The sequence below is a fragment of the Carcharodon carcharias genome, chromosome 1, assembly GCF_017639515.1.
Source record: "Carcharodon carcharias isolate sCarCar2 chromosome 1, sCarCar2.pri, whole genome shotgun sequence".
Taxonomy (NCBI): domain Eukaryota; kingdom Metazoa; phylum Chordata; class Chondrichthyes; order Lamniformes; family Lamnidae; genus Carcharodon; species Carcharodon carcharias.
The window spans coordinates 74,682,769-74,698,457 of NC_054467.1; the positions used below are offsets into that span (position 1 = coordinate 74,682,769).

General features: G+C 44.6%; 1 protein-coding gene across 2 annotated transcripts in view; it reads right to left on the bottom strand.

The window, feature by feature from the left end:
- Positions 1-1,346: 1,346 nt before the first annotated feature.
- LOC121278858 (SH3 domain and tetratricopeptide repeat-containing protein 1) overlaps positions 1,347-15,689 on the bottom strand; it is a 97,883-nt gene continuing 83,540 nt past the window's right edge. For both annotated transcript variants that reach the window (XM_041189445.1, XM_041189351.1), the window contains 2 exons: positions 8,371-8,567; positions 1,347-2,408 (listed from right to left, as the gene is read on the bottom strand). In XM_041189445.1, the coding sequence (XP_041045379.1) occupies positions 2,151-2,408; positions 8,371-8,567 (455 nt within the window). In that variant the 3' untranslated portion in view covers positions 1,347-2,150. The remainder of the gene's footprint in view (positions 2,409-8,370; positions 8,568-15,689) is intronic.

Below are 15,689 nucleotides of genomic sequence, written 5' to 3' on the forward strand. Positions count from 1 at the left end.
GATGTTTGGTCATACACTAGGGACAGCCATCACAGAAGAATTGAGACCTCATGGTGAAGTAACATTCTTACACACACAGAACAATGGTCGCCATGAGGATTTGGCCTCAAGCAGCACGGTGCATGCCACACGAGAACATGTAGAAGGCTCTTACAAGAAATATAGAAAGTAATGCTTGAACCTATGACACCTCTCAGAAATGTCTCAAAATATAGAATGAAATGTTTGAGCACCAGGGTTTGCGATTCTGTAGAACACATGCAGCAGCCTTTTTGTATATAGCAAGATAAATGATCAACGGTTTTACATGGTGACAGGTGGAGCACTCCTGCACCACTGGGCTCCACATTCAGATATCTATTTGTTTTGGTGGCAGCCAGCAGCTTGTTGGGTCACATATAGACTTTATTCTCCTGGTCATGTTAGCTCAGCACTGGCTGTGATCAGGACGAAATAATTTGGTAAAGGTCTCGAGCCCCTTGCAGATGCAAATAAAGGTGTGGATAATGATTGCCTCCTTTGATGCCTATACCAGTATGATGGATGGTATACTATCAGCCTGCAAGGCACGTGTATATCACCATCCTTTCGGACACTTCGGTGACTAACAGCCAAAGAACTAATGTAGGACTTTAAATCTCAAAACCTTCAATTCCAGTGTATTATTAGGCCACATCTGGATTAATCAGATTGTGTTTAGCTTCAAATTCAAAGTTAACTTATTTGAATATCAAAATAACTGTTACGTAGGAACAGTTATTCAGTCTTTCAAGCTGTTCCATCATTCAATTTGATCATGGCTGATTTGTACTTCAACTCATTTTACCCACCTTTGATCCATATTCCTTTATCATTGTCTAACAAAGTGTATCAAATTCATTCTTGAAAATTTCAATTAGCCCAGCATCAATATGCTTATGGTTGTGTGGGGTTGGGTGGTGGATGCCTTCCAGATTTTCCCTGAGTTCCAGATTTTCTCCACCAAAAATGTACCTCCCCATTTCTCTCCTAAGTGGCCCAGCTCTAATTCTGAGATTGCACTCTTTTGATCTTGACTTCCCCACAAGAGATTACCCATTGACCTTCTAAACTGGATGAAATTGGTTCATGGAAAAACAAGTTGTTCAGTAAAAGGTCAAATTGTACAGTAACTGAACTACAGCAACAAACCCAGACCACTGGGTTAGCTGCTACATAAAACAAATTTCTGCACCAATAAATGGGTGCTGAAAAAAGTGGTTAATAAAAGAATAAGGCACTTCTCTGCATCTAATTTCTGCTTTGAAGTTGGAAAAATAATTTAAAACTTTTAAGAACAACACAGAACATACAAATCTACAATCTGGTGACAAATGAGGAGTGATATATTTGTTTTACATTTCAGATTCAGTAGGGTAGCAAGCAACCATTTGTCCCTCATTTAAATTTCTTAAAAATGCTATTCAGCTAAACAATGAACAATATACAATTATCCCCAAAATGTTTGCGACCAACCTGTACAGCATCTGTAAATAGCAATGTCTTCATAATTATTGGTATTTGATTGACAAATAACATTTATTTTCTACATTATTCATGAATGGGTGCACATTAATGAATGTGACCACGGGTAGTTGTAGAACTCATATTTGCTATGCACTATCAGTCAAGTGCCCTGTCAATAAAATTATGGAGAAAAATGGAAAGAGAAGAACAATAAGGAAACAATAATGAAACTTTGAATAGGAATGATCTAGCTCAGTTCAAATGGCAACAATGTCAGTATTAAACAGTGACATTCTCAATGCACTTCAATCTCAGCTGCTGATGTATCTAACTTGTTCTTCCATACATTTTTGTTACATTGTTCTACCGTAAAACTATACAATTTGAAACAGTTACCTGCAAACATTTTTAAGGAAAACAGAAACCAACATAAGCTGTAATGAACCTTTTACAAAGAAAAATGTTTCACAGCTCTGGCACTGACTGCTGTTTCTGTCTGGAGGAAATCCAAATCTTAAACAATGCAAGGAGGAAGAAATGGAGGTAAAACCAGAAAAAAGACTTCAAGGTCAGCCACTTACATTTTGCACCCAAACAGAATGACCTAATCTTTGTTACTGTCCCTTCAAGCAAATTGTTTTGAAGTCGCAGTAGCCATTTCCTGTTTAAAAGAAGGATTTTAAAGGTGCCTGTGCTACAGTTTTATAATACTGGTCTGGGGATAGATTTAATCTTCGAATATTCAGCTCATTGGCCAATTTTCTTGCTTTCTGATAGAAGTAGAGTGACATTTCCCGATCCACAAGGAAATTGTGGTAGATTGTGGCAAGCCTGGTGCAGATTTTCAGCTGCGATTTCTTACTGCCTAAATCCATAGCTGCGGCGAGAGCCAAGTGGTAGTAGCCTGCTGCGTCATATGGATCCTGCAATGCAAATAAAAAGGCCGTCAATTAGCTTCCATCAGGTATTGCATTATATGAATAAGGATGAGAAATTGTCAGCCATACTGAGGAAAGCATCTGAAATGGCTCCCTTTGGAATGAACTAATTTAGCATTTAGTGCTTTGGGAAATATACAACTGCCAAACTTTTAAATGAAGAGATCATTTCTGGAAGAATCCCCACTGTTAGAATTCTGCACTATTTTTCACTGTTCTTCAGCTCTCCTCTACAGGAGAAATATTCAATTTCAGAGCTAAAGTAACTGACCTCTTTTTGACTTACATTTACTATGACAATTTTTCTTGCTGGAGCTTTATGTCAGTGTTGTCCACAGGAGTTTCTCGAATTCCTGCATAATCTTCAGCTGAAACAGCACTATCGGCCCTTCACACCATTTCTCTGGAGCTCACCAATCTACTATCAAAGTTATGGTGGGAGATCAGATAACCCTTGTGGAAATTCTACCTCTTACTGTCTTGCACCTTAAATCTCATACAATTAGTATGAGATGTGAGCTACTTCTTTAATTTTATTGGAAGCTTTTTAACTAAGGGTATTTATTTCCAAGATAAAAGCCAAAAACTGCAGCTGCTGGAAATCCAAAACAAAAACACAAATAACTGGAAAAACGGAGCAGGTCTGGCAGCATCTGCGGAGAGGAGCACAGTTAACGTTTCGAGTCCAAATAACCCTTCAACAGAATTAAGTAAAAATAGAAGAGAGGTGAAATATAAGCTGGTGTAAGGGGGTGGGGGTGGGGGGTGCGGTGGGACAAGTAGAGCTGGATAAAGGGCCAGTAATAGGTGGAGGTAACCAAAAGATATCACAGTCAAAAGGACAAAGAGGTGTTGAAGGTGGTGATATTATCTAAGGAATGTGCTAATTAAGGGTAGAAAGCAGGACAAGCAGGGTACAGATAGCCCTAGTGGGGTGGGGAGAAGGAATCAATAAAGGCTAAAAGGTAGAGATAAAACAATGGATGGAAATACATTTAAAAATAAAGTAAGTAGGTGGGAAAAGAAAAATCTATATAAATTATTGGAAAAAAAGGGGGGGGGAAATCGGAAAGGGGGTGGGGATGGAGGAGAGAGTTCATGATCTAAAATTGTTGAACTCAATATTCAGTCTGGAAGGCTGAAAAGTACCTAGTCGGAAGATGAGGTGCTGTTCCTCCAGTTTGCATTGAGCTTCACTGGAACAATGCAGCAGGCCAAGGACAGACATGTGGGCATGAGAGCAGGGTGGAGTGTTGAAATGGCAAGCGACAGGGAGGTCTGGGTAATGCTTGCAGACAGACCAAAGGTATTCTGCAAAGCGGTCACCCAGTCTGCGTTTGGTCCCTCCAAAGTAGAGGAAACCGCATTGGGAACAACGAATGCAGTAGACTAAATTGAGGGCAGTGCAAGTGAAATGCTGCTTCACTTGAAAGGAGTGCTTGGGCCCTTGGACGGTGAGGAGAGGGGAAGTAAAGGGGCAGGTGTTGCACCTTCTGCGGTTGCATGGGAAGCTGCTGTGGGAGGGGGTTGAGGTGTAGGGGGTGATGGAGGAGTGGACCAGGGTGTCCTGGAGGGAACGATCCCTGCTGAATGCCGCCGGGGGGGGGGGGGGGGGTGAAGGGAAGATGTGTGTGGTGGTGGCATCATGCTGGAGCTGGCGGAAATGGCGGAGGATGCTCCTTTGAATGCAGAGGCAGATGGGGTGATAAGTGAGGACAAAGGGGACCCTATCACGTTTCTGGGAGGGAGGAGAAGGTGTGAGGGCGGATGCGCGGGAGATGGGCCGGAAACGGTTGAGGGCCCTGTCAACCACCATGGGTGGAAAACCTCGGTTAAGGAAGAAGGAGGACATGTCAGAGGAACTGTTTTTGAAGGTAGCTCATCAGAACAGATGCGACGGAGGCGAAGGAACTGAGAGAATGGGATGGATTCCTTACAGGAAGCGGGGTGTGAGGAGCTGTAGTTGAGGTAGCTGTGGGAGTTGGTAGGCTTCTAATGGATATTGGTGGACAGTCTATCACCAGAAATTGAGACAGAGAGGTCAAGGAAGGGAAGGGAAGTGTCAGAGATGGACCATGTGAAAATGATGGAGGGGTGGAGATTGGTAGCAAAATTAATCAATTTTTCCAGGTCCAGACAAGAGCATGAAGCAGCACCGAAGTAATCATCGATGTACCAGAGAAAGAGTTGTGGGAGGGGGCCGGAGTAGGACTGGAACAAGGAATGTTCCACATACCCCATAAAGAGACAGGCATAGCTGGGGCCCATGCAGGTACCCATAGCCACCCCTTTTATTTGGAGGAAGTGAGAGGAGTTTAAGGAGAAATTGTTCAGTGTGAGAACAAGTTCAGGCAGACGGAGGAGAGTAGTGGTGGAAGGGGATTGTTCGGGCCTCTGTTTGAGGAAGAAGCGGAGAGCCATCAGACCATCCTGGTGGGGGATGGAGGTGTAGAGAGATTGGACGTCCATGGTGAAGAGAAGGCAGTTGAGGCCAGGGAACTGGAAATTGTTGATATGATGTAGGGTGTCAGAGGAATCACGGATGTAGGTGGGAAGGGACTGGACAAGGGGAGAGAGAATGGAGACATGATAGCAAGAAATGAGTTCCATGGGGCAGGAACAGGCTGACACGATCGGTCTGCCGGGACAGTCCTGTTTGTGGATTTTGGGTAGGAGGTAGAAGCGGGCTGTCCGAGCTTGGGAGACTATCAGGTTGGAAGCTGTGGAAGGAAGATCTCTAGAGGAGATGAGGTCAGTAATAGTCCTGGAAACAATGGTTTGATGTTCAGTGGTGGGGTCATGGTCCAGGGAGAGGTAGGAGGAAGTGTCTGCGAGTTGACGCTCAGCCTCTGCGAGGTAGAGGTCAGTGCGGTCGACAACAACAGCACCACCCTTGTCAGCAGGTTTGATAACAATGTCAAAGTTGGACCTGAGAGAACGGAGCGCAGCAAGTTCAGAGAGAGACAGGTTAGAGTGGGTGAGAGGAGCAGAGAAATTGAGACGACTAATGTCACGCCGACAGTTCTCAATGAAAAGTTCAAGAGAAGGTAAGATTCCAGAGGGAGGGGTCCAGGTGGAGGGAGAATATAGGAGGTGGGTAAAAGGATCCGTTGAATGGGGAGAGGACTCCTGCCCAAAGAAGTGAGCACGGAGACGAAGCTAGCAGAAGAAGAGTTCAGCATCGTGCCAAGCCCGAAATTCATTGAGATGAGGGTGTAAGGGTATGAAACTAAGTCCTTTGTTGAACACTGAACATTCAGCGTCGGAGAGGGGAAGGTCAGGGAATATGGTGAATACACAGCCGGGGCTGGGATTGGAAGATGGGATGGGGACAGAGGGACAGGCAGGGGTGGAAGGTCCTGGAACAATCCCCTTCCACCACTACTCTCCTCTGTCTGGCTGAACTTGTTCTCACACTGAACAATTTCTCCTTAAACTCCTCTCACTTCCTCCAAATAAAAGGTGTGGCTATGGGTACCCGCATGGGCCCCAGCTCTGCCTGTCTCTTTATGGGGTATGTGGAACATTCCTTGTTCCAGTCCTACTCCAGCCCCCTCCCAAAACTCTTTCTCCGGTACATCGATGATTACTTCGGTACTGCTTCATGCCCTCGTCTGGACCTGGAAAAATTTATTAATTTTGCTTTCAATTTCCAACCCTCCATCATTTTCCCATGGTCTTCCCTTCCCTTCCTTTACCTCTCTGTCTCAATTTCTGGTGATAGACTGTCCACCAATATCCATTACAAGCCTACCAACTCCCACAGCTACCTCGACTACAGCTCCTCACACCCCGCCTTCCTGTAAGGACTCCATCCCATTCCCTCAGTTCCTTCGCCTCCGTCACATCTGTTCTGATGATGCCACTTTCAAAAACAGTTCCTCTGACATGTCCTCCTTCCTTAACCGAGGTTTTCCACCCATGGTGGTTGACAGGGCCCTCAACATGTCTGGCCCATCTCCCGCGCATCCGCCCTCACACCTTCTTCTCCCTCCCAGAAACATGATATGGTCCCCCTTGTCCTCACTTATCACTCCACCAGCCTCCGCACTCAAAGGATCATCCTCCGCCATTTCCGCCAACTCCAGCATGATGCCACCACCAAACACATGTTCCCTTCACTCCCCGGCGGCATTTCGCAGGGATCGTTTTCACCCTGGTCCACTCCTCCATCACCCCCTACACCTCAACCCCCTCCCATGGCACCTTCCCATGCAACCGCAGAAGGTGCAACACCTGCCCCTTTACTTCCCCTCTCCTCACCATCCAAGGGCCCAAACACTCCTTTCAAGTGAAGCAGCATTTTACTTGCACTTCCCTCAATTTAGTCTACTGCATTCGTTGTTCCCAAGGCACTTTCCTCTACATTGGAGAGACCAAACGCAGACTGGGTGACCGCTTTGCAGAACACCTTTGGTCTGTCCGCAAACATTACCCAGACCTCCCTGTCGCTTGCCATTTCAACACTCCACCCTGCTGTCTTGCCCACATGTCTGTCCTTGGCTTGCTGCATTGTTCCAGTGAAGCTCAACCCAAACTGGAGGAACACCACCTCATCTTCCGACTAGGCACTTTACAGCCTTCTGGACTGAATATTGAGTTCAACAATTTTAGAACTTGAACTCTCTCCTCCATCCCCACCCCCTTTCCGATTTCCCTTCCATTTACTTTTCCAATAATTTATATAGATTTTTCTTTTCCCACCTTCTTCCTTTATTTTAAATGTATTTCCATGCATTGTTTTATCTCTACCTTTTATCCTTTTTTGATTCCTTCACCCCACCCCCCCAGGGCTATCTGTACCTTGCTTGTCCTGCTTTCTACCCTTAATTAGCACATTATCACCACCTTCAACACCTCTTTGTCCTTTTGTCTGTGACATCTTTTGGTTATCATCACCTATCACTGGCCCTTTATCCAGCTCTACTTGTCCCATCCCCCCTTCAAACAGCTTATATTTCACCTCGCTTCTATTTTTACTTAGTTCTGTTGAAGGGTCATTCGGACTCGAAACTTTAACTGTGTTCCTCTCCGCAGATGCTGCCAGACCTGCTGAGTTTTTCCAAGTATTTTTGTTTTTGTATTTATTTCCAACTTTTCTTTGGTCTTCATATCTACGAACCCTTATTGACCATTAAGCTGGATGGTGCAAAATCTATCGCTCACCAAAGCCTCTCTGAAACCTGTCAAGTTATGCCTTGGAGCAACAAAGATAACTTTCCCTCCTTGTAGGGCAGGACATGGCTTCTTCTTAGCACCTAACAGCATCTTCCTTCATGAACTCAAACCCTACCATTGTGGCACAGTATATAACACTGTGAAATCAAAGTCAGGAGTATGCAAGCAGGAGGCTGATCTCTTCTTCGCCATCCCAAAATTGTCTGTGTAGCTTTATGAGGATTATGTTGCCAAACTGGCACATCTTTCATTCATGATGTGTGCTCTGCCTGTAGGCAAGTCCTGGACTCATTGTCTGCTGATGCATCATCCTGAGCCGTTTGCTTGGCGGTTTTTTGTCAGTGGTGGTTTATCATTGCCTTCCACTCTCAGGGGCACGGCGAGGAGACAGGTTCCAAGTCTAACTTAGCCAGAATAGGAATCAAACCCGTGCTGTTGCCATTATTCTTTTATTTACTCTTTCATGGGATACTAGCATTGCTGGCAAGGCCAGCATTTATTGCCCATCCCTAAATACCCTTGAACTGAATGGCTTGCTAGGCCATTTTAGTGGACAGTTACAAGTCAACTACATTACTGTGGGTCTGGAGTCACATGTAGGTCAAATCAGGTAAGGATGGAAGATTTCCTTGCCTAAAATTCTAAACCACACACTAGCTATCTAGCCAACTGAGCTAACTGGCCACTGACTGGCAAACTACACACCTCAATATTCCGTTTAGATCATACCACTACAACCATTATTCCACAAAAAGATTACATTTCTTACCTTAAGATCATAGAATATCATATCTCCCAGTTGTACATAAACTCTGACATAGTAAATTGTCTCCTCATCAAACTCCAGTGGACAGGAGCAAAGGGAAAGTGCCTTCAGATAGAAGTGTTCAGCCAGCTCACACTGACCAAGGGACTGATGTACTATTGCCAGTCGATGATAAGCAACCCGTTCATTGAGTGCGTCTCCTGTTGGACAAAGAGACATATGTAATGAGTGTTTCAGAGAACAATGGTGGCAGAGGCAGTACTACTAATACTGAAAGAGAAAGTAACAGAGGTTCCTCCCTTTTTACAAAGTTAATTGATGTTGTTAATGAACATGCTGAGAGTATTAAGTACTGGTGCATATTCCTGCTTGGACATTACAATGGGGCCAAAACTCTGTGGCCCTTCTAGCACACTACTGCCATGACACCAGGTGAACTACACTGATACTTAGCACTGCTGAACACAGATTCCTAACCTGATTGCCAATGTTTCTCACAGGCATTTCATATTCAAAAAACCCAAAATGATCTTCTGCCTGCTTTTACAAGAGCAGTTTTATTGTAAGTGCTTTTTGAAGACACTACAGCACTTGACGCAGTAAAGCAGCAACACTACATTAGTTCCTCTCCTGAAAGCCACTCCCACTAACTTCAGCAATCCATCTAAATGCTTGATATAGAGCACATCAAAACTTTACATTGTCCAATGCTTATAAAGTCAGGCACATATTCTCTGCATAATTTTTTTATGTGCACATCATTTACAATCTAAAGTTATTAGTCATTATTTAGCATCTAAAATTAATTACCAACCCTCAGAGGTGCCTGGAGGGATAAGTTTCGTTTATTACAGTATTATAAGAGTCGCCTGAAAATGTCATGAAAACCTTTGAATTTTCCTTCAAATACTTGCTTCCCTGGATACCCAACAACAGTTTTAACTACATCTGCCAAATGCAGTGCACCAGGCTCAAACACAGGTGCAAATGAGGGGGGATTTGAATTTGTAAAAGAGAAAAGTTCATTTTCTGCAAGATGTTTAGTTCACTAAATATGGAAGTAGAAATGAGTGGTCAGTGGTTTAGATGCTGAACATCCAAACGTAGGTCCAAAAAAGCCCAGACAGTAGGGATAACAATCCTTCTCTCTTGGTTGTAAAGTTCCAATGTGAGAATTACCTCAGTCTAGTTCCTAAAGCGTGGTGCACAGCCCAACGCCCTCCCTAATTTGGAATTAATTGACAATTGCACTCAAAAAGACCATAGGCAAGAGAAACTGGAAAATGTCCTATTGGTGCAATCTGAGGTTGGGGCTGCAGACAGCTTCATTCACTATGCTATAAGTGACCTAGCTGTGCTTGATGCTGAGAATAGGTGCCTGGCCCCCAAAATTAAAATTCCTCAACTTGATAAGTCTAAAATTCATCCAAAAAATTATGTTGGAAAAAAATTCTTCCTATGTTTACCCCACAGAGCCTGTCTTTTTGTGGGATGTGGAACATCCTTTGTTTCAGTCCTACTCAGATCCATTCCCTCCCCTCTTTTCCATTACATTGATGACTGTATCATTGATATTTCCTGCTCTTGCCTTGAACTGGAAAAATTCATCAACTTTGCTCCCCATTCCACCCTTCTCTCACCTTCCAATGGTCCATTCCCAACCTTTCCCCACCCTGCTTCGGCTTCTTTGTCTCCATTTGTGGATTTAGGTTATCAACAAATATTCAGTATAAGCCCACCATCTCCCACAGTGACCTCGTGTACACTTGCTCACACCCCCTTCCTGAAAGGATTCCATTCCATTCTCTTCTCAGCCTCTGTTGCATCCACACCAGCGCTTCTGGTATGTCTTTTACCTCAACTGAGGTTTCCCCACACAATGGTTGTGTGACCATGTCTGTCCCATTTCACCCAACCTCCCAGGACCACGATAGGATTTCTCTTGTCCTCACCCTTCACCACACCAGCTCTGTATTTAATGGATCATCCTCTGCTATTTCTGCCACCTCCAGCGTGATGCCATAACCAAACACATCATCTTCTCCTGTCCCCTTTCAATGTTCTGAAGGGACCATTTCCTCCACCATATACTGGTTCATTCCTCAATCACCTCCAACACCCTGTCCACTTCCCATGGCACTTTTACTTGTGCAGGAGATGTAACAGATGTCCTTTTCTTACTCTCTCCTCACCATCCAAAGCCCTAAACACTCCATACAGATGAAACAGTGATTTACATTTACTTATTTCAATTTAGTATACTGTAATAACTGCTCAAGTGCAGTTCGCTCCAGATTGGTGAGACCAAATGCAGATTAGGTGACCACTTTTAGGAACAGCTCCCGTTCAGTCTGTAAGCATGACCCCCAGCTTCCAGTCACCTGTCAGTTTAATTCTCCACCTTAGTCTCACTCGGCCTCTCTGTCCTCAGCATCCTACAGTGTTCCAACAAAGCTCAATGCAAGTTCGAGCAACAATACCTCATCTTTCAGTCAGGCACTATACAAGCTCCAGACTCAACACTGAGTTCAACAATTTCAGACTGTGATTTCTGCCCCCATTTTGTTTCCATTTTCTTTGCAGCTTTTGCTTTTACTCTCACCTTTTTCTTGCCTTTTGGATGGTAGCTGTTCATCATTCTGCCTTGCACACCTCCTTGAGACACATCCTTTGATTCCTTACTTGTCCCATTACCACACCCTTTAGCCTGTACCATCAACTCTTTTGTCATTTAATCTCTCCTGTCTTCCACCCTATCACAGACCTTCTTTCAGGCAGGATGAGGTTTCCAACATTAATTTTAAAAAATGTTTTGACTGAATTTTTACTGTTTTTGTTCATGTGAGTGAGTCCTATTTTTTCACATTTTCAAAATCTTTATTCTTGATTCTAAAGTTCTTCAGCTCTCTGCCTTCAAGGAGCTTTCAGTACGCACTCCCTTGCTCTCATACTTCTCCCGCCCCCATCCCGGCAGCACTGAGCTTCTCAGCGCACCTTTCATTCTGGCTGGCTGCTAATTGGCCAGCCAGCATGAAATCCCAGTTGGTGGGGGGGGGGGAGGGGCGCAATTGCGGTTGGCGGGGCATTTCTCGGCCGCTCCTGGGCCTGCCCACCACGCCCGGCCAACAACCCAAAAATCCTGCCCATGGAAACTGGTCCCCCATGGCCCCAGACTAAAGCTTCAGAGAAATTTGGAGGAGATTCAGCCACGTGACATGCATTGTGCAGACCCATGGCACGTGGACTTATGAACCTGCCTTAGCAATCACGAACCAAACTTCCAGCTTTGGGTGAATAGCTCAACTGCCTTGTGGATATATCGGGAGAATTGGAGAATAAGGGAGTAAGCCCTGATAAAAAAAATCTAGTGAAGCCCAAAGTAGACTGATGTCTAAATATGTCATCTTTCTGGCAACTTCAGCAACCAAGCTGGTGCCAAACGTAGTGCTTTGCATTCCTTTGGACTCAACCAGGGAGGTTGAGAGGAGGACCCTTGCATTTGGGCAGCCCAGGGTCACCATAAACCTTTCCCAGGCTTGCACCCTGGAGAGGACATTCCAGTTTTGCTGCAGAGTGCTAACGCAACATGGGGGACAGCAGTTACAAGTGATAAGTGTTACAAAAGCCAGATGTACCTCATCGGAGAGTGGGGAGGCCAGGAACTCCAAGTCCTGACAGTTCTTGAGAGGAGCCTGCACATGTACAATTTAGCATTTGGGTTTCTTTGGGCTGAGGATAGGCCCAGCATGCCTGTGTAAAAAGAAAACAGCATGGGAAAACCAGGTTATGTGACCCAGAAGCTGGCACCATATTGGAGAAGACTCCCAGGCAGCGGATTTGGAGAGGGGATAGGGGATAGGGAAATGGCCCAAAGAAGAGTCCTAGGCAGGTAACAGGGAGAGGGCACAGGGAGAGGTTCCAGTTAAGGAGAAAGAGGACCAAAGAAAGAGGCTCCAAGCTAACAAAGGGGTGCAGTTGGCAGACTTTAGCTGGTGAGGGCTCAGGAGAAGCCCTGGAGATCTAAGAAGGCTGCAGGTTAGTGATTCTGTGCTGCAGGCTGTTAGGGTGAAGGTACCCCTTTGGAGCAGTAGTATTCTGCTCAGCACGGAGTGGTGAAGTTGTGCTTGTGAATTGGTGCTCGAGTGCATACTCAAGAATCCAGGGGAACAGAGTCTCCGGAGTCATTGATGCCATCCGACTTGGAGCAACACTTGGGAAGAATTCCAAGGTTACATCTTTGAAGGCGAAGACTAGAATCCCTCCTGAGAGATAGAGTTTTAATGAGATTAGTTGACTCAGTGTTATTGACACCTGGGTGAGCTAGTGAGAAATCTGTGGAATGTGCCTTGGCTGCATCTGCCAGTTATTGTACAGTGCGGTATGTTCAACCACAGTTTGCCCGTTAATTCACGTGTACTTCACATTAACCCTGGATATTAGAATACAAGATAGATATTGTAAATTGTTTTATCTTTCTGACCTTGTATAGTAAAGTTTATTTCTGTTTGTTCAAAACCCATGCAATCTTGTGGCTTTATTCTCTTAGTAGGTGTCTTGAAACTCAAACTTTGTTTACTTTAAACAAAAAGTTGTTGGTCCTGAGCCGGATCTTACCAAACACTTGGGGACAAGTCCAGAATCGTAGCATAAATTGAGAGCCCTTGTGGGTTTTGAATCCAGAGAGAAGTACAGGTGCTGGTTCTTGACAATTTAGGGTTGTTAAGATTCCCACAGTGAACTTTACTATATTAAGCGAAAGGTAGATGGCTTTGTCAATTGCACGTGACTTTTCTGGAGAGGGAAGATTTATCCCCGAGTGATTGGCAACCAGTAACCAAGGCTGGGTTAATCACATTAGCAGAAGAATTAGAAGCAGGGGGCTAAGAAAGCAGCCATAATTGAGGTACCAGCATAGCATTTGGAATTAGAAAAGGAAGAGCCTGACAGAGGTAGAACACAGCTTGAGTTAGCTAGAATTCACTTGCAGATGAAGCAGCTTGAGATGGAAAGAGATAGAAGCAGAAATTTGCACTTGAAAAAGAAATGAAGAAGCTTGAACTTCAGAGAGAGACATTAGCAAGGAAGGAAAAAGAGAAAGAAAGAGCGAAAGAAATAAAAATGCGAAAGCTTGAGCTTGAGATTCAATGAGAGAAAGAAATCAGATAGATGAACATAACATAAGCCCAACTTGACTGGCATAGAGAGCAGGCGCTACAATGGTCTCTGATGGTGCTAGGGACCAATGTGCCCCACTGGTCAGCCACTGCCCATCTCAAGTCAGGCAGCCCCCAATTAGTAAGGCCCTGACCCACCACAATCCCATCTGCTTCAACGTACTAGGAGCTTAGAGTCTGTGCTCAACAAGTGCACCAAATCCATCGAACAAGGCAAAAAAAATTTCTACAGCAGAGACCACCATGCCAGAATGGAGCTCCTGAGTCACACCAGGCGATGTTTAACACAGAGTTGACCACTGCGACGCAAGACTGCCAATTAGTTTCTACCGATTGTAGTTTCTAATTATGAAACAAATTTTCAACTGCAGTATAGTTTTGACATTTATAATTAAAATTTAACATGCAAATTTTTAGAGTTATTTCTGAAAATCTTTGTTACGAACAGAAAGGCAACCCTCTATAACAGACTCTGTAATCCAACATCTGAGAGAGAGGCAAGTCTACTACACCCCAGGTCTGTGCACATCTTTGATGAGCCACCTAGCTCATTGATGGGTCGTGGAGCAGTAGCTTTCTGATGGACGAGATTCTTCCTAATAGTTTCTAGATGGCCTGTAAGCTAATGTTCTTATAAATATTTTGATGTTCTGGTTGGATAAGCAGCAGGAGGCTCACTTAGATGGTCAGTTAAATTCCAGTTTTACCCCTATGCAAACACGAGTGTCCCTAAATCTTGGCTCTTGCCAATTTAATGCTTAATACTCCATGACTATACTCGTAGGTAGTGAGAGAATGTGTACTTCATAGCAGGCAAACTGTAGGTCTAATTTCGTGGCTTTTTAATTAGTTTGCAGTTTGAGACTTTCACACATGGTGAATTCTGACATTACAACAATGGCTACAGTTTAAAAATATTTCATTGGTTGTAAAACGCTTTGGGACATCCCTAGTTCATGAAAGGCACTGTATAAATACAAGTCTTCCTTTTTCTTTTATGGGTATCCTCATGCAAAGATCCTTCTACTCGCTCTTAACTCAAATCGGGCATCCCCTACAGTTGTTACTTACATTTCCAGCACCAGGGCCTGGATTTTCATCCTTGAGGCAGGGAGGGGAAGTTGGGAAAATTCTTGGCTCAGCCTGTCCACCTCAGGAGAAAGCACCCGCAAGGTGGGATCTTCATTGTTGGGGTCAGGTGCCAGCTGATCCAGGAGGCAGCCACAAGGCTGTGAGGTACTGAGGTGGGCTGTTCAAAAGGCCGGCTTGGGGCTTTGTCCAGTGGAAAAAACACCATAAAAGCCCTCGCACCATCTTCACCCTCCAAACATTCCCATGCTATCCATGCCATCTCAAACGGCCCCCCATCCACCCCCTCAGGCCCAACATGCCCCCTATGCCAGGCTGTGTCCGACATACCCCTTATGCCCCCAATGCCAGCATCTGCTTCTCCATTCGCTCCATGTCCCCTCATGCCCCCTGCCTGGCTCTGGCACATCCATGCCCATTGGTTCTAGAAAGTGTACAGTGGATCAATGTACATAACAGTGAAAAGTGAGAAGTGTAGAAAAAAAAAGCTCTGAAAAGAAATCTACTCCATCGAAAATTTTCTCCTGTGAAAGGAAGTCTGGGCTTAAAGCTAACAAAAATGTCATTCATTCAGGCCATCTGAAGTTTCAAAAGCCACAGGTACTTGAAACCAATTGAGCTGTGCAAAACAAACATCCCAAACACTCCTTTCAAGTGAAGCAGCATTTCACTTGCATTTCCCCCAACTTAGTCTACTGCATTCGTTGCTCCCAATGTGGTCTCCTCTACATTGGAGAGACCAAACATAAACTGGGCAATTGCTTTGCAGAACACCTGCGGTCTGTCTGCAAGAATGACCCAAACCTCCCTGTCGCTTGCCATTTTAACACTCCACCCTGCTCTCTTGCCCACATGTCTGTCCTTGGCTTGCTGCATTGTTCCAGTGAAGCCCAACGTAAACTGGAGGAACAACACCTCATCTTCCGACTAGGGACTTTACAGCCTTCCGGACTGAATATTGAATTCAACAACTTTAGGTCGTGAGCTCCCTCCCCCATCCCCACCCCCTTTCTGTTTCCCCCTTCCTTTTTTTTCCCCAATAAATTATAAAGATTTTCC